Source organism: Salvelinus fontinalis, chromosome 18 (genome assembly GCF_029448725.1).
Source record: "Salvelinus fontinalis isolate EN_2023a chromosome 18, ASM2944872v1, whole genome shotgun sequence".
NCBI lineage: Eukaryota > Metazoa > Chordata > Actinopteri > Salmoniformes > Salmonidae > Salvelinus > Salvelinus fontinalis.
This window is the reverse complement of record NC_074682.1, coordinates 49,579,209-49,604,907: the sequence shown is the minus strand read 5'-3', so window position 1 is coordinate 49,604,907 and position 25,699 is coordinate 49,579,209. Positions and strand designations below refer to the sequence as shown.

General features: G+C 41.0%; 1 protein-coding gene across 3 annotated transcripts; it reads right to left on the bottom strand.

Annotated features, from left to right (window-relative positions):
• Positions 1-6,749: 6,749 nt before the first annotated feature.
• Positions 6,750-23,061, bottom strand: tfap2c (transcription factor AP-2 gamma (activating enhancer binding protein 2 gamma)). 3 transcript variants are annotated; one of them, XM_055869737.1, is made up of 8 exons: positions 22,500-23,061; positions 20,903-21,361; positions 20,637-20,688; positions 18,892-18,975; positions 16,753-16,975; positions 12,248-12,366; positions 8,657-8,798; positions 6,750-8,323 (listed from the first exon to the last, which is right to left on the bottom strand). In XM_055869737.1, the coding sequence occupies exons 1-8, from the start codon at positions 22,545-22,547 to the stop codon at positions 8,029-8,031; spliced, it is 1,422 nt and encodes a 473-aa protein (XP_055725712.1). In that variant the 5' UTR covers positions 22,548-23,061; the 3' UTR covers positions 6,750-8,028. The 3 variants fall into 3 exon arrangements, with proteins under 3 accessions (XP_055725712.1, XP_055725713.1, XP_055725715.1); XM_055869738.1 differs by having other exon boundaries at positions 18,904-18,975; XM_055869740.1 differs by lacking the exon at positions 18,892-18,975.
• Positions 23,062-25,699: the final 2,638 nt, after the last annotated feature.

Below are 25,699 nucleotides of genomic sequence, written 5' to 3'. Positions count from 1 at the left end.
CGTGAGTTTACGTTTAGTTATGTAAGTTTATGTTCAGGTTTCGTCAACGTCGTTTTCTTGTTTTGTATATTTGAAAGTGTTTTGTTTCGTGTTGCCATCGTCGTGTTAAATAAAAAGATGGCTTATTTCCCGAATGCTGCATTTTGGTCTGATGATCCTTCTCTCCTCTCCTCGTCCGAGGATGAGGAGAGAGACAGCCCTTACATAAACAGACCAGAGAGGTTAATTTGAAGGCTGTATCTACTTTGTTTCATGGGACATTTGAATTCTGCTACAGCATACAGTATCCTTCGCCACAACGTGCTCTTGGTTATCTTTACTCTTCCTGAAATCTTTGCTAAGTAAGACATTGCCTGGACTTAATTAGATGGTTCAGTGGTCTGTAAAGAAGTTGAATTACAATATACTAAGAGGTTGAATTACAATATACAGTTGAAGTCGGAAGTTTACATACTCTAAGGTTGGAGTCATTAAAACTCATTTTTTAACGACTTCCCAAACTTCGTGTTAACAAACTATAGTTTTGGCAAGTCGGTTAGGACATCTAATTTGTGCATGTCACAAGTAATTTTTTCAACTGGAAAATTCCAGAAAATTATGTCATGGCTTTAGAAGATTCTGATAGGCTAATTGACATAATTTGAGTCAATTGGAGGAGTACCTGTGGATGAATTTCAAGGCCTACCTTCAAACTCAGTGCCTCTTTGCTTGACATCATGGGAAAATCAAAAGAAAGCAGCCAAGACCTCAGAAAAAAAATTGTAGACCTCCACAAGTCCGGTTCATCCTTGGGAGCAATTTACAAATGTCTGAAGATACCATGTTCATCTGTACAAACAATAGAATGCAAGTATAAACACCATGGGACCACGCAGCCGTCATACCGCTCAGGAAGGAGACGCGTTCTGTCTCCTAGAGATGAACGTACTTTGGTGCGAAAAGTGCAAATCTATCCCAGAACAACAGCAAAGGACCTTGTGAAAATGCTGGAGGAAACAGGTACAAAAGTATCTATATCCACAGTAAAACGAGTCCTATATCGACATAACCTGAAAGGCCACTCAGCAAGGAAGAGGCCACTGCTCCAAAACCGCCATAAAAAAAGCCAGACTACGGTTTGCAACTGCACATGGGGACAAAGAACATACTATTTGGAGAAATGTCCTCTGGTCTGATGAAACAAAAATAGAACTGTTTGGCCATAATGACCATCGTTATGTTTGGAGGAAAAAGGGGGAAGCTTGCAAGCCGAAGAACACCATCCCAACCGTGAAGCACGGGGGTGGCAGCATCATGTTGTGGGGGTGCATTGCTGCAGAAGGGATGTTGAAGCTTGGTCACAAAGGGGTCTTCCAAATGGACAATAACCCCACGAATACTTCCAAAGTTGTGGCAAAATGGCTTAAGGACATGAAAGTCAAGGTATTGGAGTGGCCATCACAAAGCCCTGACCTCAATCCTATAGGAAATGTGTTGGCAGAACTGAAAAAGCGTGTGCAAGCAAGGAGGCCTACAAACCTGACTCAGTTACACAAGCTCTGTCAGGAGGAATGGGCCAAAATTCACCCAGCTTATTGTGGGAAGCTTGTGGAAGGCTACCCGAAATGTTTCACCCAAGTTAAACAATTTAAAGGCAATGCTACCAAACACTAATTGAGTGTATGTAAAAGTCTGACCCACTGGAAATGTGATGAAAGAAATTAAAGCTGAAATAAATAATTATTTCTACTGTTATTCTGAAATTTCACATTCTTAAAATAAAGTGTGATCCTAACTGACCTAAGACAGGGCATTTTTACTGTGATTAAATGTCAGGAATTGTGAAAAACTGAGTTTAAATGTATTTGGCTAAGGTGCATGTAAACTTCCAAATTCAACTGTACTTTGTAAAGAGAGAAATCTGAGAAATCTCATCTATAACATTGCTACAAAGTCACAACCAGAATTCCTGCTTCATGATTCACTGCTACAATCTCCACTGTTGGTTTTAAAAGTTTTTTATTCCATTGGAAATAGCAACACTATAACTGAGAAACAATGACGGTATATGCTTTATGTTCTGTGTGTGTCAATAGGCCATCACATAGATCAGGATTTGTCCCAAGTGACTTTTCTGATGCATAGAAATTAGCTGTGTCATGCACCTCAGTAATTTCCCTTCATTTTATTTTATTTTCTGTAATTTTCCGCTTTTGCAATAACATAATGTACAACAGAATTTCATAAGGTGCTTCGTTTGGCTACATTTGAGTTGTATTCCAGAAAACCTTTGTTTTTTGAAAATATGTGTTTGTAATTCTATCAGCCTAAATTCTTACATTTATAGTATGTGGGTGTCACACACTGATTGGCAGTTGGCATCACCAAGCCTTCCCATGATGCATTGGACTGGGCTAGCTAACAGGTGGCTCCTGGGTGACTCCTGTCCCTCTCCCCCACAGAGTCCTCCCACTCAGTGCTAACAGCTAGCACATTACAGCAGCATTAGGAGTCTGCTAACAATCATTAACACCGTAAGCTTGGGAATCAGCCATGTGGTCAGCAATGAGAAGGAGACAAATAGAGAGAGAGGGAGACCTAGAGGAAAGAAGTGGAAGAGAAATCAATAATCTCTTCATAATCCATAAGGACCATAATCCATAGAATTGAAGACAATACTGGACAAATGTCAAAGGATAATACTTATGCGAACAGACATTTCAACTCCATTGTTATGAAGGCTGTGTTTGTCAAGCCATTTGGGCTGTACAGTACCACATCTGTGCACATGTAGTTTGTTGACCAAACAGCTTGTTCCAATTACTGTTGCTGCTCAGTGCTAGATAGGTGGACAGGGCTGCCTGTGTGTTTGTTCGGGAGACGACAGACGCTTTTAATTTGGCTAGAGATGCTGTGTCGGCCATCTTGTAATTTATCTGTTTTTCTGTTGTTGTGCTAAATAGAAAGAGGGAGGAAGAGGAGGCCCTGGCGAATGGGGGGAATCTTGTCCTCGATAAAAGTGACCTCTTTCACAAGCGGCAGAGTCCCAGTTAGTTAGCAGTTCCAGGAAGAGGGAAAGATCCTTATTTTGGTTCCTAGTGGAGGTAGCTAGCAAAGCTAGTTCCCTGAGAAATCTAGACATCTGTTGTCTATGAGGGTAGTAAAGGGATAGAAGGGTCGCTGTGGCCCCGGCGACACTGCAGCCTGGACTGCAGCCTAATTGGTAGAATTTGTGAGGAGCAGGGAAGGGAGGGGTGTTGGGTCGGCGGCCGAGGAGGAAGAGGGACAGGCCACCATGTTCCCACAGAATGAGTCCAAAATAAAATAACAAAAGCAGAGAAGAGGAGTCACTTAGGCAGTGAGTGCAACCTCCTCCCCCCTCTTCCCCACTTCCCTGGGTCTATGCACCCCTCCTCGCCACCCTAGCTAAACCCATCCTTCCCTGGGTCTATGCACCCCTCCTCTCCAGCCTAGCTAAACCCATCCTTCCCTGGGTCTATGCACCCCTCCTCTCCACCCTAGCTAAACCCATCCTTCCCTGGGTCTATGCACCCCTCCTCTCCAGCCTAGCTAAACCCATCCTTCCCTGGGTCTATGCACCCCTCCTCTCCACCCTAGCTAATCCCATCCTTCCCTGGGTCTATGCACCCCTCCTCTCCACCCTAGCTAAACCCATCCTTCCCTGGGTCTATGCACCCCTCCTCTCCACCCTAGCTAAACCCATCCTTCCCTGGGTCTATGCACCCCTCCTCTCCACCCTAGCTAAACCCATCCTTCCCTGGGTCTATGCATTCCTCCTCTCCACCCTAGCTAAACCCATCCTTCCCTGGGTCTATGCGCCCCTCCGCCCCACCCTAGCTAAACCCATTCTCGTCTGTAATTTAGATGAATTTCTTCCACATTTTCTCCCCACATTTAGTTGCTTATCATCCCTGCTGTAGTTGGATGTCCTTGTTATTTAACTGACACCCCACTGACCGCCCATGTTTTCAACCTTGTGCTATTAAGTGGTTTCAGTGGTCAAGAGGTTCAGTACCGATTAGAGCGACTGCAAATTCCTCTTAATGTAGAGCAGCAGAATTAAAAGGCTGTTAGGTTGCGTCTGTTAGAAAACGGTTAAGAATTGAGTGGATAAAAGAAGTGATGAGCTTCTAATTGACGTTGACATTTCTTCTATGAAACTAACATTAACATTTTGGAATGCAGTCAATCATACATGAACACATTCCCACTGAGGGGCTGTCAACTGAACCCATTTGTTTAAATCAAGACAGGATAGTTAATTTGCCAAAAGAATGACACACAACTTGGGTAACAGTTGAGGATTCTTGTCATCTTTGAAGCCAGTGAGTGTTTCATGATCTGTCCTCCTCTATCTTGAAACAACAGTGTCATGTTACTTCTCGTGACCTAAATAGAAAGGTCATCGAGTCACGGCTTACATAAAATAAGTTTATGGTCTGATGAATTGAGAGTTGATAACTAACTCCGGGCATCGAAATGAGATCAAACAATTATTATATATTAGCTCGTCAATTATGTTTCGGAGAACAGACGTAAATTAGAATCAGTTACAGGTAGGCGTAACAGGTCCAAACTTGCTTCACATATAAACCACCCTGTGTTGATTGAAAATGTGTGAGTGGGTGCAGCAGTTTGACCATATAGCGATACAACTAAAAAACATAGTTTTATACTGCTGAACTGACATGCTCCCTTTGCTATCAACAAAGCACCATCAAAACAAATAACATGTCTATGAAAAAGGGGAAGGAGGAAAGGGGGTTTCCATATCCCTTACTACCATGTTATGAGTGGAATAGTGCCAATGCAAATGAGTATCTAGTTGTGATGAATGTGGGGAAGTGGCAGGGGAAAAACACTTTCCAAGTTCATCAACAGGCACAAATACAGGACCATTCAGCTTTTATTGAATATTGTACATGTAAAGGAGTGAAACGTGTCAATCTAAACCCTAGCTACATAGAAGGCCAAGCTATCTCTGATATCATTACATTCTGAGCGTATTACAGTAAACTAACGAAACTATGACATCCACTGGAGGCTTTCAAAAGGCCAAACAGTGATGGTGAGAACTGTAAACGGTTACTTAGCTAATAACTAGTTTGTGGCTTAAGCTAACAGCAAAAAGCAACACCTGTGAGTAGACAAACATTAACAAGAGTTTGATAGTGGAAAGAAAATAAATAAAATCTCCTCTGGTCGAAGAGGAAGGAAGTGTTGCCGTAACCGTGCTAGACCAGTCATCAAAGACAATTGAAGCAGTTCCTTGTCTCAGCTTTCAACCCCTCTGGAGAAATAAATTAATGTAACTGAAGGCAGTTACGGACAACCGCTAGCAGAGTGCTCAGCTACAGCGGGGGTGACAGGTCTGGTCAAACAGGTTCTAAGGGAGACGTTTCTACTTGTTGGGCTGCTAGACATGACATGAGTCAAACAGCAAACTATTTGTCCAACTAGGCGGTGCCTGTGTCCGAATACCCATACTAGCGTACTACATACTTAAACTGCATACTCATTTTGGCGTTTGATCTACTGTGGTAGAATTCACTAGTCTTTTCCGATTCACGTGTTTGACAACAGCTGATAATCAGGTAAATTGACGCGCTGTACCAAAATGAACAAATGGCGGGGGTCAACGCAGTTGCACATTAGATGGCGTATTTGGAGTACTAGTTTAGACATTTCACATACTATAAAAAACATTTTCACATACTATTTAGTACGCTAGTATGGGTATTCGGGATACAGCCAATGGTTTCTTAGTGAACAACACCGCAGGACACAGGGTAGTAAAATAGGGATGTCAGTAGTAACACATTTCAATGAGGCGTTGGATAGCCCAGATAAGAGATATGTTGTAGGCTTCCTACATACCTTCGGTGTCACTTAAGTGAAAGCTACTCTGAAATCCCGCTGTAATCTTGAGTCAAGTGTCTAACATGGATAATGGTATTATACCTTTGTTTCACATGGGGGCAGGGATTTGTGTTGTGAGAGTTGATGTGATCCATGTAAATAGACTTGCTTCATGAATCAGTGGAAGATTATTAAACTGCCTTGCTCAAGAGTCAACACATTGAGCACCACAGCACCTTAGTTCAATCGTTGTTTTCCTCACAGATCAAAATGGGGTTCCCCCTATTGTGAAACATCCAACTCACACATTTGTCAGTGTGTCATATGATAAAGTAGAGATCAGTTTAGATTAGGCAACACATGAAAACACCTGTTCTCCAGACGGGCATATGAATGTGAAAAGGGGGAACTTCCTAAAAAATAAAGTCCACAAAATGAACCACAGTTTTAGGGGGACAAACAGGTATGTGTGCTGTGCACCAAATGGTTAACTAAGTGAAAACATAAACTAGCAATGTTTGGCTTGGACCTGAGTGCATGACCCTCAAATGAGGCCTTTTTCTACCATTTTCATGCACCAAGCCACATTCCTTATTTGTGTAGCTAAATTACTACAGATAATGATGCCCAATGTTCCCATTATTTGTGGGACTTTTACTGTTTATTAATAGGAAAATCTTCACACACATGACTTGTCCATCATTTATTATACACAAAGCTGAAAAAACAGGGGCTTTTGTACTTTGTGTGTGTGTGTGTGCATGAGTGTGTGTGTGTGTGTGTGGTTGCGAGAAAGAGAGACATGGCGAGAGGGACAGAAGTCCTTTTCTGATAGCTCATTAATGTCTATGTAAGGCTCTCGCCCAGAGAGGAGAAAATCAACAAAGTCCTTATAACAGGGTTGTCTTTTTATTACTTTTCCTAGGACTTTAAAACAGTTTTACACATATTCAAAAAGCATATCATACCCACTGCCTAACCTCTACATTATAAAAACTAACCCATTTAGAAAAGTTTAACACATTGTAAAAAGTGAAGCCATTCACCAGAATGATACCATTATTTACATATCCCATTAAATTACAACATCAATTAGAAAATATTTACATTCAGGGTAAAGGTAACGGACAAAAAAAAAAAATCTTTCTCGAAAGAAATATAAACATTTTGCATACACAGACACACACAAACAATAAAACACATACACTCTTGCTGGCATACTGGATAGAGTTCAGATGAAAATGTCTTATTAGGATTGGATACATTTAACATCAATATTGAATAGTTTTTGTACTGAAGGTGAGGGATATCTAATCTGGTCCAGGACTGATTCCTTTTACATTGCAAAGTTTACAAATACTAAAGGAACCAATGGGCAATATGTGTACTTAAAGACAGGGTTCAAAGTAGCAAAGAGCCCATTGCCTTTTGTCACAGCCCACAAGTAACCATCCGGTATCCAACACTGAGTAACCATCCCTGATCCAACACTGAATGGCTGCTATTGCAAATCGCCTTTAAGGTTTCTGGGGAAAACAGACAAACAGGCTTTTTTCCAGACCTACTAAAAAAACTCCCATGAAAAAAACACAATAACACTGTACCCATTGAAGTCATTTTGAAAATTCAAGCAACGAATGAAAAACAAATGAAGTGGATTTTCTTCTCTTCCGTAGAAAAAAAGTGTCCTTTGGTAAGTCCAATGGGAACTGAGCACCGCGGAAGAGACACAGGAAATCAGAGGCTTTGCCTCCAGACAGAAGAGGGGAAAAAAGCTGAAAAGAATTCACAGCCACAGCAACCCATCTTGAAATGATGTCCTCTAGGGAAACAACAAAGTCTGCTTTCTGTTCCTTACCCCATGTCAACTAAGTCCAGACCCTTTGGCTGTGCACAGTTTAAGCACCCACTACTACAGTAGGCACCAAGGTAGGTCGATCTCGCATTGAAAGCAGCCCAAAGGTGGTAGCCGGGCAAAAGCAGTGTTATTTGAGAAACTAAACTTGTAAACATTGGCCATAACGGGGTAAAATGTTCAATTCAACTGGGTGGATACACAAAAAAATCTAGAATCGGAATCATACAGATCATTTTCGCTTCTAAATATCGATGTCAAAGAAGTCCAAAGGGGAAAGGGGGGGCTGTACAGTCCAACAGGATAGTATTTCCTCATTTCCTGTGCTTCTCCATTTTGTCAGAGGCTTTGCTACCGTTGTCGGAGGAGCCCTGCGTGTCGCTGCCTGAGCTCAGGTACATTTTGTCCACCTGTTTGAGGGCCTCATTCAGGTAGTTCTGGAGGGAGGTCATGGCGGCGCAGATGGCTGGCGAGCCGAAGCCGTGGGTGATGAGGCTGAAGTGGGTCAGGCAGCCCTGGATGCCCTGATCCAGGATGGGCGCTGGCCGCGTGTTCCCCAGAGGCGAACGGTCCTGAGTCAGCAGATCGGTGAACTCTTTACAGATTTGCCTGGTGAAAAAAAGATGACAGAAATGTTGATAGCGAAATGTACATGACCCAGACATGGACCACTGGATTTATATCTAGTTGACAATGATCCAGTAAGAGAAGTACACGGTTTCATGTTGACACTATGAAATTGGGAGGTCTCAAAAGTAGCATAGTTATCAAGATGTTTTATAAGTCAAGAGCAGATTGAAAACTACAGAAATATTTTTTTTTAAACGTTGAAAACCGAGTCAAAACTTCACCTACCTTCAAAACCCTGCAGGGCTTTTATGTAAATTACGTCCCTTAATTTGGAGGAGAGAGAGAGATAGAGAAAGACAGAGAGACACTCACTTAGCAGCAAGGAGCATGTTCTTGCGGGAGTTGACCTCATTACGTTCCACGTGTGGTCGACCAAGGTATTCAGCGATGGCCTTTGCCGGGAACTCTGTCTCACACGAGTAGCCAAAATCCCTTGCTAAGTGAACGGCTTCTCCTATAAAGACAAAGACACAGTTTGAAAATTCCACAAACAGATGCAAAATAAGACACCAAACTCTTATCTAGGAGACCGAAATGCAAATGTGGTCTTGCTGACATACCACAGCCCACAGGGGCACTATATGGAGATAGTGGAACAGTACAAGGAACAATAATCAGTCGTGCTCAGTCTCTTAGCTCGGGGGAAGACAAGCCACTGAGGGTGAATGTATCCCATCTTCAAGGGGGACTTCCTGCATGGTCTTTAATGGGCTGATGTGGCTAACTGCACCCGGACGGCCTGTAGCACCAAACAGAGTCACTTATTGATAAACATGCACATCACATGTGGAATGTAGCAATTCAGAAACGCTAGGCTTTAAGGTCAGTTGGCCCTCCTGGCAAGTGGAACACGTGATAACCAGCCTTGATTCAGACTTTGAAGGTCTCTAAATAACACCGGCCCCGAGTCATTCTCCTGCACCCATTTATAGGGATTAGGGATAAGAGGGGAAAATTAAATCACACGTGGCTATGAGTGGTTAGACGTAATTAAATGAATATTGGGCACACAACTATGCGTCATTGTTTAGACATTGTCTAGCCAAGGTGTGACTGATGAGGGCGTCAAAGATGGGATTCATAAATAAACGGAGGTGACTATTCTGCCTCAAAACAACGAACGAATCTAGACAAGAGACATCTTCATGAAATACTTCATGAGAGGAGATGGGCAGGGCCGTTGCTACATACAGTTGAAGTCGGAAGTTTACATACACTTAGGTTGGAGTCATTAAAACTCGTTTTTCAACCACTCCACAAATTTTGTGTTAACAAACTATAGTTTTGGCAAGTCAGTTAGGACATTTAATTTGTGCATGACACAAGTCATTTTTCCAACAATTGTTTACAGACAGAATATTTCACTTATAATTCACTGTACCACAATTCTAGTGGGTCAGAAATTTACATACACTAAGTTGACTGTGCTTTTAAACAGCTTGTAAAATTCCATAAAATGATGTAATGGCTTTAGAAGCTTCTGATAGGCTAATTGAAATAATTTGAGTCAATTGGAGGTGTACCTGTGGAAGGAATTTCAAGGCCTACCTTCAAACTCAGTGCCTCTTTGCTGGCATCATGGAAAAATCAAAAGAAATAGACCTGTTTGCCCTTAATGACCGTCGTTATGTTTGGAGGGAAAAGGGGGAGGCTTGCAATCCGAAGAACACCATCCCAACCGTGAAGCACGGGGGTGGCAGCATCATGTTGTGGGGGTGCTTTGCTGCAGGAGGGACTGGTGCACTTCCCACAATAGATGGCATCATGAGGGGGGAAATTATGTGGATATATTGAAGCAACATCTCAAGACATCAGTCAGGAAGTTAAAGCTTGGTCGCAAAAGCTCACAGAACGGGACCGTCGAGTGCTGAAGCGCGTAGCGTGTAAAAATCGTCTGTCCTCAGTTGCAACACAATACCGAGATCCAAAATTCCTCTGGAAGCAACGTCAGCACAAGAACTGATTGTCGGGAGCTTCATGAAATGGGTTTCCATGGCCGAGCAGCCGCACACAAACATAAGATCAAAATGCGCAATGTCAAGCGTCGGCTGGAGTGGTATAAAGCTCACTGCTATTGGACTCTGGAGCAGTGGAAACGTGTTCCCTGGAGTGATGAATCACCCTTCACCATCTGGTAGTCCGACGGACAAATCTGTGCTTGGCGGATGCCAGGAGGATGCTACCTGCCCCATGCATAGTGCCAACTGTCAAGTTTGGTGGTGGAAGAATAGTGGTCTGGGGCTGTTTTTCATGGTTCGGGCTAGGCCCCTTAGTTCCAGTGAAGGGAAATCTTAACACAACAGCATACAATGAAATGCTAGATGATTCTGTGCTTCCAACTTTGTGGCAACAGTTTGGGGAAGGCCCTTTCCCTTTTCAACATGACAATGCCCCCGTACAAAGCGAGGTCCATACAGAAATGGTTTGTCGAGATCGGTGTGGAAAAACTTGACTGGCCTGTATAGAGCCCTGACCTCAACCCCATAGAACACCTTTGGGATGAATTGGAACACCGACTGTGAGCCAGGCCTAATCGCCCAACATCAGTGCCCAACCTCACTAATGCTCTTGTGGCTGAATGGAAGCATGTCCCCTCAGCAATGTTCCAACATCTAGTGGAAAGCCTTCCCAGAAGAGGGGAGGCTGTTATAGCATGATTTTGGAATGAGATGTTTGACGAGCACGTGTCTTTTGGCCATGTATTGTATCATATTAACATGGCATAAGTCATGGCAAAATGTGTAGAATTGCAGGAAATGTACTTTTAAAACTGAAAACATTTATCCCGACCCTATGGCAAAATGTGTAGAATTGCAGGAAATTAGCTGTAAAACGGCAACGTTTTTTCCCCCTCTGTAAAGCATTTGTTTACCTATTGTTAATACAATACTTTTTCTGATAACAGATCCCTCGGTTATATTTTTTAATTCCGGTGCTGAGTTAATGTGAATTAATGTGTATCGGCTAATTGTATAGCTAATAGACTATGTGTTTGTAGATCGACTGAGGTGAATGACGCTACAGTACCCAATGTGATAATGCCTTGGGTAATTTGATTTTTTTTTGCCATTCTCCAAATAGCATTTTAGAGTTATTCAATTGTATAGAAAACCCCACCCACACCAACACACACTCACACACATTAAAACTCACACCCTGGCTACAGCTCTGGAGTAGTGTACTGTGTGGTGATTTCACATGTTCCCTTTACATCTTTGAAGAGTTTGTGTGATCTGTAAGACAGGAAGGTTACAAGCTACACATTTCTTTGGTCATGTGTGTTGTATTAGATAGTGTCACAGCCGTAATAGACAGGCCTGGACTCGATAAAGTTTCAGGGCTATTCTCGTGCTCTTCGGTCTTGCCAGCGTCTTGATAACCTCAAAATATCACCAAGACAGTCAGTGTGGATAACGTCGACGCCGCCTTGATATTCAAAGACAGAGGAATACCAGCAAGAACTCAAACATCAGATTGGTCACAGCCATTTTGACCAAAAAGGAAGAAATTACAAGAAAAGTACTAGCCACTGTTACTATATACTATATACAGCCAGTATTATAGTAATACTGTCACAGTAGCTTAGGGATCTCAACTTTTCTGTTTATCATAGTAATACTGTATAATGAATAGATAGATGGTAGAAACAACCATGGGTGTAAGCAACGGTGTCTCATCACCATCTCAGACAACTTAATCAGATATTGCTGATCACATCTCTCCGTGCATAATATGTGCAATAATCAATTCAATTGACAGACCATTTTTGGACGAGCCAGCTTGTTCAAAGAGTAAAGATGGAGATGAATTCTATGCATTGTATTTCTATGGTGTTATATGTTGTGACCACTCTGGGGCACATTTACCACAGTTTAAGTTTAAAGAGGAAATTGAGCGGCGTACCTTCTACCAGTGCAGTTAACAGGGTGACGTTAGCAGCCTTTCTCCTTCCAGCGGGCAGGTTGAGCCCAATCTTGTCCAGCTTCTCTCTCAATGACCGGCCACCATTTTTAGACTTAGCTCTGTAGGAAAAATAGCGTCATCATTAATTGACAATATGTAAGCTTTCTTATAATCTCTCTCTCTCTCAGAAATGTCCTTGTTTTTAAAAGAAAACCAAACATGTTTGTCCATTAAAATAACATAAAAACAATCAGAAATGGAGTGTAGACATTGTTAATGTTGTAAATGACTATTGTAGCTGGAAATGGCAGATTTTTAATGGAATATCTACATAGGTGTACAGAGGCCCATTATCAGCAACCATCACTCCTGTGTTCCAATGGCACTTTGTGTTAGCTTATCATTTTAAAAGGCTAATTGATCATTAGAAAACCCAATTTCAATTATGTTAGCACAGCTGAAAACTGTTGTACTGATTAAAGAAGCACTAAAACTGGCCTTCTTTAGGCTAGTTGAGTATCTGGAGCATCAGCATTTATGGGTTCGATTACATGCTCAAAATGGCTTTTTCTATGCAACTCTGCCTAGAAGGCCAGCATCCCGGGGTCACCGCTTCACCGTTGACGTTGAGACTGGTGTTAAGCGGTTACTATTTAATGAAGCTGACAGTTGAGGACTTGTGAGGTGTCCGTTTCTCAAACTAGACACTCTAATGTACGTGTCCTCTTGCTCAGTTGTGCACCGGGGCCTCCCGCTTCTCTTTTCATTCTGGTTAGAGCCAGTATGCGCTGTTCTGTGAAGGGAGTACGAGATCTTCATTTTCTTGGCAATTTCTTGCATGGAATAGCCTTCCTTTCTTAAAACAAGAACAGACTGACCAGTTTCAGAAGAAATCGAACTGTAATCGAACTCACAAATGCTGATGCTCCAGATACTCAACTAGTCTAAAGAAGGACAGTTTAATTGATTCTTTAATTAGAACAACAGTTTTCAGCTGTGCTAATATAATCACAAAAGGGTTTTCAAATGATCAATTGTCCTTTTAAAATAATAAACTTGGATTAGCTAACACAACGTGCCATTGGAACACAGGAGTGATGGTTGCTGATAATGGGCCTCTGTACGCCTATGTAGATATTCCATAAAGAAATCTGTTTCCAGCTACAAAATTCAGTTATAACATTAACAATGTCTACACTGTATTTCTGATCAATTTGATGTTATTTTACTGGACAAAAAGGTGCTTTTCTTTCAAAACCAAGGATATTTCTAAGTGACCCTAAACTTTTGAACGGTAGTGTATATACAGTTAAAGTCGAAAGTTTACATACACTTAGGTTGGAGTCATTAAAACTCGTTCTTCAACCACTCCCCAAATTTCTTGTTAACAAACTATAGTTTTGGCAAGCCGGTTAGGACATCTACTTTGTGCATGACACAAGTAATTTTCCCAACAATTGTTTAGAGACAGATTATTTCACTTATAATTCACTGTATCACAATTCCAGTGGGTCAGAAGTTTGCATACACTAAGTTGACTGTGCACTTCACAAAATAGATGGCATCATGAGGCAGGAAAATGTGTGGATACATTGAAGCAACATCTCAAGACATCAGTCAGGAAGTTAAAGCTTGGTCGCAAATGGGTCTTCCAAATGGACAATGACCCCCAAGCATACTTCCAAAGTTGTGGCAAAATGGCTTAAGGACAACAAAGTCAAGGTATTGGAGTGGCCATCACAAAGCCCTGACCTCCATCCTATAGAAAATGTGTGGACAGAACTGAAAAAGCGTGTGCGAGCAAGGAGGCCTACAAACTGACTCAGTTACACCAGCTCTGTCAGGAGGAATGGACCAAAATTCACCCAACTTATTGTGGGAAGCTTGTGGAAGGCTACCCGAAACGTTTGACCCAAGTTAAACAATTTAAAGGAAATGCTACCAAACACTAATTGAGTGTATGTAAACTTCTGAAACACTGGGAATGTGATGAAGGAAATAAAAGCTGAAATAAATCATTCTCTCTACTATTATTCTGACATTTCACATTCTTACAATAAAGTGGTGTTCCTAACTGACCTAAGACATGGAATTTTTACTGGGATTAAATGTCAGGGATTGTGAAAACTGAGTTCAAATGTATTTGGCTCAGGTTTATGTAAACTTCTGACTTCAACTGTATGTATATGTATATATACATATATTATGTATATTATTATGTATATTATATTTTTGGGGGAGCAAACTTAATATACTTTAAAATGACTGAAACCAAATAGAAACTGTGTAGAAATGATAATGGACCTACATTCATACAGTTTCTTGACTGTGTCCAGCTCGCCAAATAATCACTAATATGAAATCTAGACAGTCAGGTAACATTTTTAGTGCGGCCCTCCGGGCATCTTTGAAGACCGAATGTGGCCCCCAGGGCAAAATGAGTTTGACAAATCTACTCTAAATTTAGAATTTAGCATGTTCCATTCTATAGGCTATTTGTGGTGGAATGGTTTTTCTATAAAGCGCAGAGACAGCAACTCCAGACTTCCTGTCACCCTAACTCCAGACTTCCTGTCACCCTAACTCCAGACTTCCTGTCACCCTAAATCTAGACTTCCTGTCACCCTAACTCCAGACTTCCTGTCACCCTAACTCCAGACTTCCTGTCACCCTAACTCCAGACTTCCTGTCACCCTAACTCCAGACTTCCTGTCAACCTAAATCTAGACTTCCTGTCACCCTAATTCCAGACTTCCTGTCACCCTAACTCCAGACTTCCTGTCACCCTAACTCCAGACTTCCTGTCACCCTAACTCCAGGCTTCCTGTCACTTTGAGAGAGCATAGCAGTGAAAGGCCCATCCCTGAAGGAGGCCTCATCATACACTTTTGAAACAAATAAATCAAACGAAAAAGAGCCTCCGATACCCTTCCTGACCTAAAAAAAAATAAAACACTGACACAAATTATGCTTTTCCCGCCTTAAGCACATAGCAGGGAAATCACACACACACACACGATTCATTTTTCCGCATGACTGATTGGCAGGCTTCGCTCCCTCTTTGGTGGGTGAGAGAGACAGCGTCTTTGGGGAGGCATGTGTGTGACTGCCTCCCTCTCTCCACAGCCCCCACTCTATCCTATCGCTTCATGACCTACTTAACCGTGTCTCAGTGTGTGTGTGTGTGTGTGTGTGAGAGAGGCGTTTAACGTCTATGGCACTGGCAGGGGCACATGGGAAGTGAGAAACATGCCTTCCCAGCAGAAACAGGCAGGGGCCCTGGTCAGAATCCCATAGTCCCTCAACAGACTGCCTGCTGACATATGGGGCACAAGGTCAACTACTCAGCAGCAATTAAAATAGCCCTGCAACCCCCCTGAACACACACTCTGTCTCTCTCGCGCTCTCTTATACTGGTGCTAACTACTCTGATGTAACCTTTCCCCAAAGCAAAGTAGCAGGAATTGCAGAGTATACAAAAAGGTAGTCAAGATGCTTTCAACCACACAATTACTGAAGAGGAACAGCTGCTTTTAGAGAAGCCCTTTTTTACGTATCCGTCAACGTTGCTTTACTGACCTACTGTCTATCTATGAACCAGGTCGCAACTTTTCTTCACACTACAGACCTGCAACTGATACCAAGCTTTCATTAGTTTAGTATCCAGCAGCACCCTGAAGCACTGTTCCTTCAATACCCCTTCACATATTCCACATTTTGTTGTGTTACAGCCTGAATTCAAAATGGACAAAAATTGATTTTTTTGTATCACCCGTCTATACAAAATGCCCCTTAATGACAACGTGAAAACACACTTTTAGAAATGTTAGCAAATTTATTGAAAATACATAAATATGTCATTTAATCTAGCATGCACACCCCTGAGTCAACACATCTGAAGTAGCTCACTATTTAAAAAAATATTTTTATATTCTAAAAACCTGTTTTTGCTTTGTCATTATGGGGTATTGTGTGTAGATTGATGAGTTGCATTTTTTAAAATTTAAATCCATTTTAGAATAAGGCCGCAAGGTAACAAAATGTGGAAAAAGTCAAGGGATCTGTATACTTTTCGATTGCACTGTACATCTGTAGCTCACTAACTATAGAACAGCAGCATTATCCAACTGACCAGGGACATCTCTCGGAGACATGCATGTAATGTTTTGTATGGACATCTCTCCATGATTTCCTAAATATACCAAATCAGCAGGACCAAAATCAGTGATCCTTTGCGCTTCTGTCAACCATATTTTAACAGACTAGATGTTGGCCATTGTTCATAATTGCATCCAATGAAAAAACAGTAACACCTGCCATTATAATGCATTATGATGCAGTTATAATGTATTTGTTTATTTAAACCTTTGGGGTAACACTTTACCAGGTATAGCACATTATGATTGATGTTATATTGCTTTGCAAGACCTGTCAGAAGCATGTTTAACACCCCTAAAATGTCTTCTAACCATCTCATTATGGAATCATATTGTGTGGATACTGACCTACGTAGGACTCCCCCCAGCAAAGAGGCGTTGAGGCATTCGGGAGGAGACAGACGCCGCTGCACCTCTGCCACAGTCACCTTGTACTTGGAGGTGGAGCTGAGAAGCGAGAGACGTCCAGGCACTGAGCAGAACACCTCGGTGGGGTTGGACACCATGCCTAACAGGGACTCCTTCTGGAAGGGCAGGCCCAATGAGTTGCCCTTGGGGAGGGACACGGGGCCTGGGGACGGGGTGGAGAGAGAGGAGAGGTTAGTATGAGTGTTGGTTAATAATCTAAATAATGTTAAGAGAAATGATAATGAGAGGAAAAGTACGAGGATCAAGGTTAATGTAGAGTATCTTTACTGTCCCATTGGAAATGATGGTTTGCAGAGAGGATAGACAGACATTAGACAACATTATTGGACTTTATGGAGGCTGTGCTGCATTGTAAACATGTTATGGGTGAAGAGACTGTTTCTTTGACAAATTCCTAGAAAATTTTTAGTTTTTTAAAAGGATTTGATTCATCAAGACTGGCTGCATTTGTCGACAGTTGTAAAAATCCCTCTCCACTGTCTGTTGCCGCCCCACAGTGCAGCTTGGATTCCAACTTTAACATGCTTTCTCTTATAATAAACTGTGAAATGTAACATCATCATAATGATTTGTAAAAAAATCTATATAACTCAGAATTATTACATGTAAACAACAAACCTGTTTCCTTTGCGGAAGCCAAGATATACACCATAAGTGGCCATTCACTAGATAACTACGATGAACTAGTGTGTTTTTCACCAACAGTCATTCCTGAGGTTTCACAGCTAAAAGTCCCCTCATTCCTACCACCCACTGACATGACATCCATACACATACACAACTCTTCCATGCTACTTCACAGAGAGTCCCTTCTCCCCTGCCTTGCCGTAGACCAACCCTGTCGCTACTTCTAATTGAGTGACTAAAATAAAGACTTGTTTTACAGAAACATGGCCCAAATTGGATGACCATTTTGGATCAAACGTTCAATGGTCTGTAGCTTCTAATCGAGTGAATAATAAGAACCTAACCTAAAAACTTCTGTTGTACTGCAACAGGGCCCAAACTGGCAAACTGGGTGGTCATTTTAGATCAAAACTTCTGTTGTACTGCAACAGGGCCCAAACTGGCAAACTGGGTGGTCATTTTAGATCAAAACTTCTGTTGTACTGCAACAGGGCCCAAACTGGCAAACTGGGTGGTCATTTTAGATCAAAACTTCTGTTGTACTGCAACAGGGCCCAAACTGGCAAACTGGGTGGTCATTTTAGATCAAAACTTCTGTTGTACTGCAACAGGGCCCAAACTGGCAAACTGGGTGGTCATTTTAGATCAAAACTTCTGTTGTACTGCAACAGGGCCCAAACTGGCAAACTGGGTGGTCATTTTAGATCAAAACTTCTGTTGTACTGCAACAGGGCCCAAACTGGCAAACTGGGTGGTCATTTTAGATCAAAACTTCTGTTGTACTGCAACAGGGCCCAAACTGGCAAACTGGGTGGTCATTTTAGATCAAAACTTCTGTTGTACTGCAACAGGGCCCAAACTGGCAAACTGGGTGGTCATTTTAGATCAAAACTTCTGTTGTACTGCAACAGGGCCCAAACTGGCAAACTGGGTGGTCATTTTAGATCAAAACTTCTGTTGTACTGCAACAGGGCCCAAACTGGCAAACTGGGTGGTCATTTTAGATCAAAACTTCTGTTGTACTGCAACAGGGCCCAAACTGGCAAACTGGGTGGTCATTTTAGATCAAAACTTCTGTTGTACTGCAACAGGGCCCAAACTGGCAAACTGGGTGGTCATTTTAGATCAAAACTTCTGTTGTACTGCAACAGGGCCCAAACTGGCAAACTGGGTGGTCATTTTAGATCAAAACTTCTGTTGTACTGCAACAGGGCCCAAACTGGCAAACTGGGTGGTCATTTTAGATCAAAACTTCTGTTGTACTGCAACAGGGCCCAAACTGGCAAACTGGGTGGTCATTTTAGATCAAAACTTCTGTTGTACTGCAACAGGGCCCAAACTGGCAAACTGGGTGGTCATTTTACATCAAAACTTCAAGGGTCAAACCACACAAGTCACACCCAGACAAACATACAAGTACACTACATATACCTTCGTCCTCACCCGCAAGAATGCCCCCCTCATAATAAGTCCTCTGTAAGCGATCAAGGTTTCTGCCCCCTCGTAGTCCTAGTACTGAGACAAGAATCACAAAGGGGGACAAAATTACAATTTAGAGCTCATCTATAGGGTACAAGGCTAAGAGTGAGGTATGGCTGCCACCGTTTACAAGAATGTAGGCTACCCACAGTCTGACCTTGAGTGGAAGATCAATACTGTGAGCCAGCACACACTGTAACGAAGACTATATGTCCTTTATCGTGCTGTACAACTTGCTACCTCCTTAATATTGTATGTTTTTTATTGGATTGTCGAATTGATTTAAAACGAATCATCAAAAATGTCCAACAATTTAATACAATCCAAAATGGCTGCCATTGAAAAAAATAGGCAAAACAAAGCATTAATACCATTTAGGTAGCTTTAACACAAATGCTTATACTGTAGCTGAATTTAATATTTTATTCAAGCTTTCAGATTTTGGTACTAATTTTGTTTATTTGTGCTAAAAATACAAATAAATATGTGTGCATGCACGTTAGGCTATTCATTCTAAATAATGTTTACTATACATTTTTTGCACTGTATCAGTCTCATACTTCATCCTGTGAAGCAAGCAGTTTAGCATTATACATGTAGGCTTTATTACAGAAAATACATGAACTATTCTTTACCGTTCTTGCCAATGTGGCAAAGGACATACCCTTCACACAAACTCTCACATGTGTCACCCACCACATCACAATAATGTTATCTACCGTCACAGTTCCTGAACCTGTATGTTCACAGTGATGTTGTTTTAACAAATCTCACTAACATCTATTATCAATTTACTACTAATATGATAACCATGAATTCACTATCTACAATTCATTAATCTATACATTCATTAGGTTACAAAGGTGGTGCAGAATTTCAAATCAACGCACAAAATGACTGAATGAAAGACTGCTGAGGGTAGGGCCTACTAGATAACACTGAATCCTCCTCATTCAAAATATTTCATGTCCCAACAAATTACTGAATTGTCCTTCGCATGCAAGGAGGATGCCACACCCCAGCTAAAGCTGGTTCTGCAGAAAGTCAGCCAGCGAGTCTCAAGAAGAGCAACGACCCATTGGACTGCTTTCAACTGGAATTCAAAAGGAGTCGACTGCACCAGCTTAGACCTCTAAAGACTTTCCAAAGCGCTCCCTCTCCCTCTCTCTCTCAATGCAGTATTTCAACGGTTGCACAATGTCCTCAGTCCCATCTTGTCAGCTATAGGCTGCCATTTTGAAAAGGTTATTTTTCTGATGTTCTATTCAAACAACCTCAGCACAGGAATCCACAGAGGACCAAACTAGGTTTAGCTAAGTGAACCTAATGACTACTGGGATTATCAACGTATGTACCAACAAGTACAACTATCATCCTTTCCTACTCAGATTTTCTATCATCAAATGCAAAGACATGTCACTGTACAAATAATTGCTAAATATTTGTAGAAGTAGAATTTTCCAGGTATGTACTTAGTAACACGCAATCTCAGCTATGGAGTAAATGTAAACAGCTCTCAATGTTTCTCTATTGCATTCTTGTTACCTGTTGCACACCAATTTCTGGCACTGTGCCCTTATACATCAAGCATGTGTAACTCACAAACCAGTAAGGGAATATTGTCTTGAAATTGTGAAAGCATTTCTCATATGTCAATATATTGTAGGCTACATATTTGGAAAGTAAAATAAACCCACCTTTTTTGATGACTGTCTGATCTGCCATTATAATACTGTGGTCATCTACATGCTGAAAAATAAGTCAAAAAAACAATATGTAATACTTATTCTTAGAATAATAATTAAGGGAGTTAGTTATGAAATATGACATTTCCATTCCATTCATGACAATAAAAGCATGCCTTTCCTTTGCAAGTCTATTTAGTTTTAGCCTGACCATTGTTTTAGACAGCATGCCTCATTCAATTTCACTCAGACAACAAAGTCACAATCAAATCACTCACTTGAACATCATCCAGGCCATGGCCCATTTCATGCAGTCCTATGTTATCACCAATGATGGTTGACTCAATGCTATGGGCGTGAGGCGGTAACAGCTCTGGCCGACGGAAGCCTTCTCTCCTCAAGCCGGACGAGCCGCCGTCCAGGCCCAGAATCTGGCTCGCGAGTCCGCTTCGCGAATGAGGTCCCAGTCCTTCTTGACCATGTCGCCCCGGCCATGACTGCTGTTGGTTAGAGGACGACTGGTGTATGGAGTTGATGTTGAAAGGGTCCCCGAGGTGCGAGTAGGGGTCACTGGACTGGGGGTATGATATAGGCTGGTATGGAGGCGGGAAGTACGGGGGTTGGAAGTCTGAGTTGGCGGAGTGGGAGAGGGACGGTGACGGGCTGTAAATGTGCTGGCTCACCGCGGGGAGGTGAGGTAACCGGGGGTTCCCATTACTACTCCCGTCGTGCCTTTCCTGGGGACAGAAGAGAGACCTTAGTTTAGGTTGATAATGATATAGGGATAAATTATAATATATTGTGCCCAATGTCAATTAGACAAATCCGTAGTGAATCAACAGTCCTCAACAGAATTTATTGGAAAGACAACTATGTTGACAGCCTAGCCTGATGCAGACATCAATATTTATTTTTCACCATCGATTAGGAAAACATTTGGTGAAATGTTTTACACATTCATGCATAATATGTAGAGGCCGAAATGTTATTTCAGTACACAATTATCAGACGAAGGCTGCTTAGAACAGCCTTGAAAAGGAAGACATGGTTTCACAATTCAAAGTAAAAATGCATATTTTGTTGCACAGAAAAATAACTAAAATAATGTTCTTATTTCTGATAGCATGCAATCTATGTGGACTGTTGTGATGTTGCTGTTACCACATCACCTCTCAAAAGACAGTCTGGAGGGGACTATTTTACTACCCTATGGCCTATATTATTATTAATAATAATAACAATAATAACAACAATACTTTGGTAATTGTAATGATTTACAATAACCTGACTCAGCTCAGAACAATAGGCCTGCCTAAGTAAATCAAAAAGCTTTATACTATCACCTAAATCCAACTCAAGTAACACAAAATATACTTTATTTAACACAAAATAAAATGTTATTTATTGAAATCAAACCACATGTCTTCGGTAGCCAATGCACTGGTCGAGATACTGCGGAAAGAGTAACCCATCTAGAATAGCCTATATACAACTTATAGTGTTACATTACGAAACATATTTAGGCTACCATTCAAAAAAGAAAGAAAAAACATTTATGCTAATGCACTTGAACTTACACTCGACAATGAAAAATTGCGTAAGATAACAACTGATCTTTCTTATTCAAAATATGCTTCATAGTTATAACCATTTCCCATGAAAATAATTTTCTTTCCGTCAAGCTTTTATCAAGTAGTGTGTCTAAAAGGGATTGCCGCGCAACAAATATATATAAACAAAAAGTCTACCCATTAAACACGCGATAAAGCGATGCGGCGCATGAGGGCCACAATATTTTTTATTAAATAATGTTCTTTCTGTTTTTCTAACCTTGTTGAAACGTAATGCCGTGCGGTTTGTGCAGCTAAAACTCACCTCACAGTCATCCTCGTACTTCACGTTATCTGCTAGTTTCCACAGCATAGTTTCTGACAGACAAAAGCTTAAACCAAGAAGGTTGACCAGGTAAATTGGTGGTCGTCTCCGAGTTAATCCAGGTGGGAAACAAAGTAAAACTGTAGACCACTTCCTAGAAATCACGAATAGACTTATTCAACTCGAGTGGGGCTGCGGTTCCTTGAAGCGCACTGACTTTGGAGCGTAGCTTACTGACGTTTGAGCGTGATTCGGGCGGATATCAACATAAGTCTTAACAGCAACTATGAGTGAAAACAGTTTTTCAAGCAAGATCCCTTCCAGTCCGACGCGGTAAGCAGTTACGCAGTGACTATGGGACGAAGCGCTGAATATATGAAACTCGACTCCCTCTGACGGACAAAGTGATGATGTTCAAACCTTTGCTCTTTACTGAATCCGCTTGAAAGTATATGTACTATATTTCATAGGTTAGATATTTTTAGGGGGCGTGCCTTTGTCGTGATGTCATCTTGAATATGCCAGAAGAGAACGTTTGCTGATTGGTTATTATTGGAATAAGGAGCCAATCATATTGCTGTCCGTCTGCAGTTGCTCTCTTGACAAAAACATTATAGGCATATACTTTCGATAATAATATTTTATTATTATTATGCTATTATTGGTCATTGTGGCCGAATAACTGAATGCAGAATATTGCATAGCCTATAATAATATCATAGTTAGAAACCTTGATTTAAAAATCCTGTAAGTGATAACAATAGCCTATGAATACTCGAGAAAATTGATATTTTTTTCAGCCATGTTAAGTTGACAATAAGATCTTCAATAGAAATTTGCAAAACAATAGCCTACGAAAAGGCTTTAAACATGCATTAGCCAATTTCGCTAAAAGCTAGACTCCTTAGTTGAAACAATAACACCCCCCCCCCCCCCTCCATGATATAAGAATTATAGTTTTATTAACCATGTTTTGAGGCTATACCGTGTTTGTTTACATTTACGTTGTTTACAAACACTGGAGAAAAAAAGCGTATATTTGGGGTTCTGATGGGTTCTGACAGTTGAACTAAGCTCGCGATGCATTTATAGGTTATATTCTTCAAGAATCAATGGGTCAAAAATGGATCTAGGATTCCAGCTTTAATTTAATAAAGCAAGAGTCAACGCGCTCATTTAAAATATTCCGATTTCCATCCTAAACATTTTAAATAATTGACACCTAGACTACTTATACGTACTTAAAAAGGAATAGCTGCATTTCGGGGCTTTACCTTGACGTTTGGTACTTTCAAAACCTTAAAGCCCCAAGGCTTAAAAGCATAGTTCTTCTTCAAACCACTAAGCACCAGGCATCTTAACGAAAATCTCCCCCTTAGAGCTTCATTAACATTTTTGGTGGAGCATTGCAATGTCCAAAATAAAGGTGCCCTTGATGTTTATATATGCATAACTTCACGCAAAACAGGAGTTATAGCCTATTTTAAAGACCATATTTGTGTTTTTCTTTTTGTTGTTTCCAATATCATTGTAAAATATGATGTACCCTATAGATACAGCAGCTAGTTAAGCTAAGGGTTTGAATACTTTTCTGTCTGATAATTGTTAATATGCATGGAGAAACAATACACGTGTCTTTATCGTTGTTTTGGGAATGCTTAATAATGATTCGACGCCTGGGAAACAATAACGATTGGGGAAGATCAGCTCATCCATGAACGACGCAGTGGCTTTAAGCTGCGTGTGCTTCTTCTGAGCGTGTTAAGATATGAACCAGAAATGAATGCTCACTAATTAAGGGATCTTTACATCGCGGTGGCAGAGAGTAAATGAGGTTAGACACGCAATAATTGCCTAGCCGTTGTGTTTTGAACAGGGTTTTTTATCATGTCAATGACAATCATGGCAATGCCAATTCGTTTAAACAAGAACTCTTGACAGAATATCCCTTTTTAAAGTAGGCCTAAATTGTTATCCATAAAGGCAATTAGTTACAAATGTTAGGCTTCACGTGGGCCATGCGTTTAGCGTAAATATGAAATCCTCTTTCGAAATAGAACAAACACGTAGGTGAATTCTGCAAAAATTCTGTCACACTGAAGAAGCTAAACTCATGTAGAATATATAGTCTATGTTTGACTATATTCAGAGACAAATTACCAATTTTGATGGACATGCAATATCAATGTAACAGATTTTCTATTAATAGTCTAATATTATTTAGGCTACTAATTTATTAGTGTAACCTATATATTATTATTTTAAAAGGTGCACATTTGGTCTAGGCTATAGGCTACTGAGTATTGTGAGACATAATGTTCTTGAAACGAATATTGTTTATCAGAAAACCAGTTGCCAGTATGAACTTCCAATCTGAGTTGACGTTGGTTCTATATTTTTAAATCATACACGATATGTAATGACCAAGGTGTATGGCAAATGTAGGCCTATGACTATCTCTTCTGCAGGGCTTTAACCTCCGAAGTCGTGAGCACCCGAGTATTTCAATAGATCAACGTTATAGGGTCTATTATCATAAATATTGGTTTAATAATAATAACTAATTGAAATGGTATATTTAGCAATAGTAAAGCCACTATCAAGGGCCGCGCAGTAGCATAGTACAAACGAACACAAGGTCCTAAAAACCTGTAACCTACAATTAATGTAACGTGCTGAATTATTAGGTCGAAAGATAGATAAGTAATTGTCATAATCATTTTAAATAAAAAGCAAAACATGCATTTCCTTACCCGCCAGTCTGATTCGAGCCTCTCGAGTAAAGACATCTGTGAGGATCGCGGTATAATTCCAGTGGAGAGGCTATGAAAGAGGGAATTCGCAAGTCTATATTACTGACTTCACCTGGTTCTCTTGGAATGCGCATGCGCATGCGCCCTGCACGGTAATGCACCTGAGTGAAACCCTATGCACATTCCTGTGATAGGCCTAGTCTAAGGTTGTTCGACTTCCCTACATATCTCTGCAATTACATTGTAGTTGAATCTACACATTCGAGGGTAGCCAACACGACGCTTATGGAAGTGTATCTTCATAGAATAAACGCATTTAAACCATCAGAGGAGCTTCTGAATAGCCAAAAGGCTTATTTATTTGAGTTTCTTTCCATTTCAATTAACTACAGTTACATTTTATTTTCCAATGTGTTTTGTGGATTCCTTAGGCCTAAAATACTAGAC

What these genes read in the sequence shown, in the direction of transcription:
- tfap2c (XM_055869737.1), bottom strand. Translation starts at nt 22,547, where the DNA reads ATGCTGTGGAAACTAGCAGATAACGTGAAGTACGAGGATGACTGTGAG. An exon ending in AGTACGAGGATGACTGTGAG is followed by an intron (nt 21,362 to 22,499) that starts GTGAGTTTTAGC and finishes TTCTGTCCCCAG; the next exon opens with GAAAGGCACGACGGGAGTAG. An exon ending in AACATGCTCCTTGCTGCTAA is followed by an intron (nt 8,324 to 8,656) that starts GTGAGTGTCTCT and finishes TTTTTTCACCAG; the next exon opens with GCAAATCTGTAAAGAGTTCA.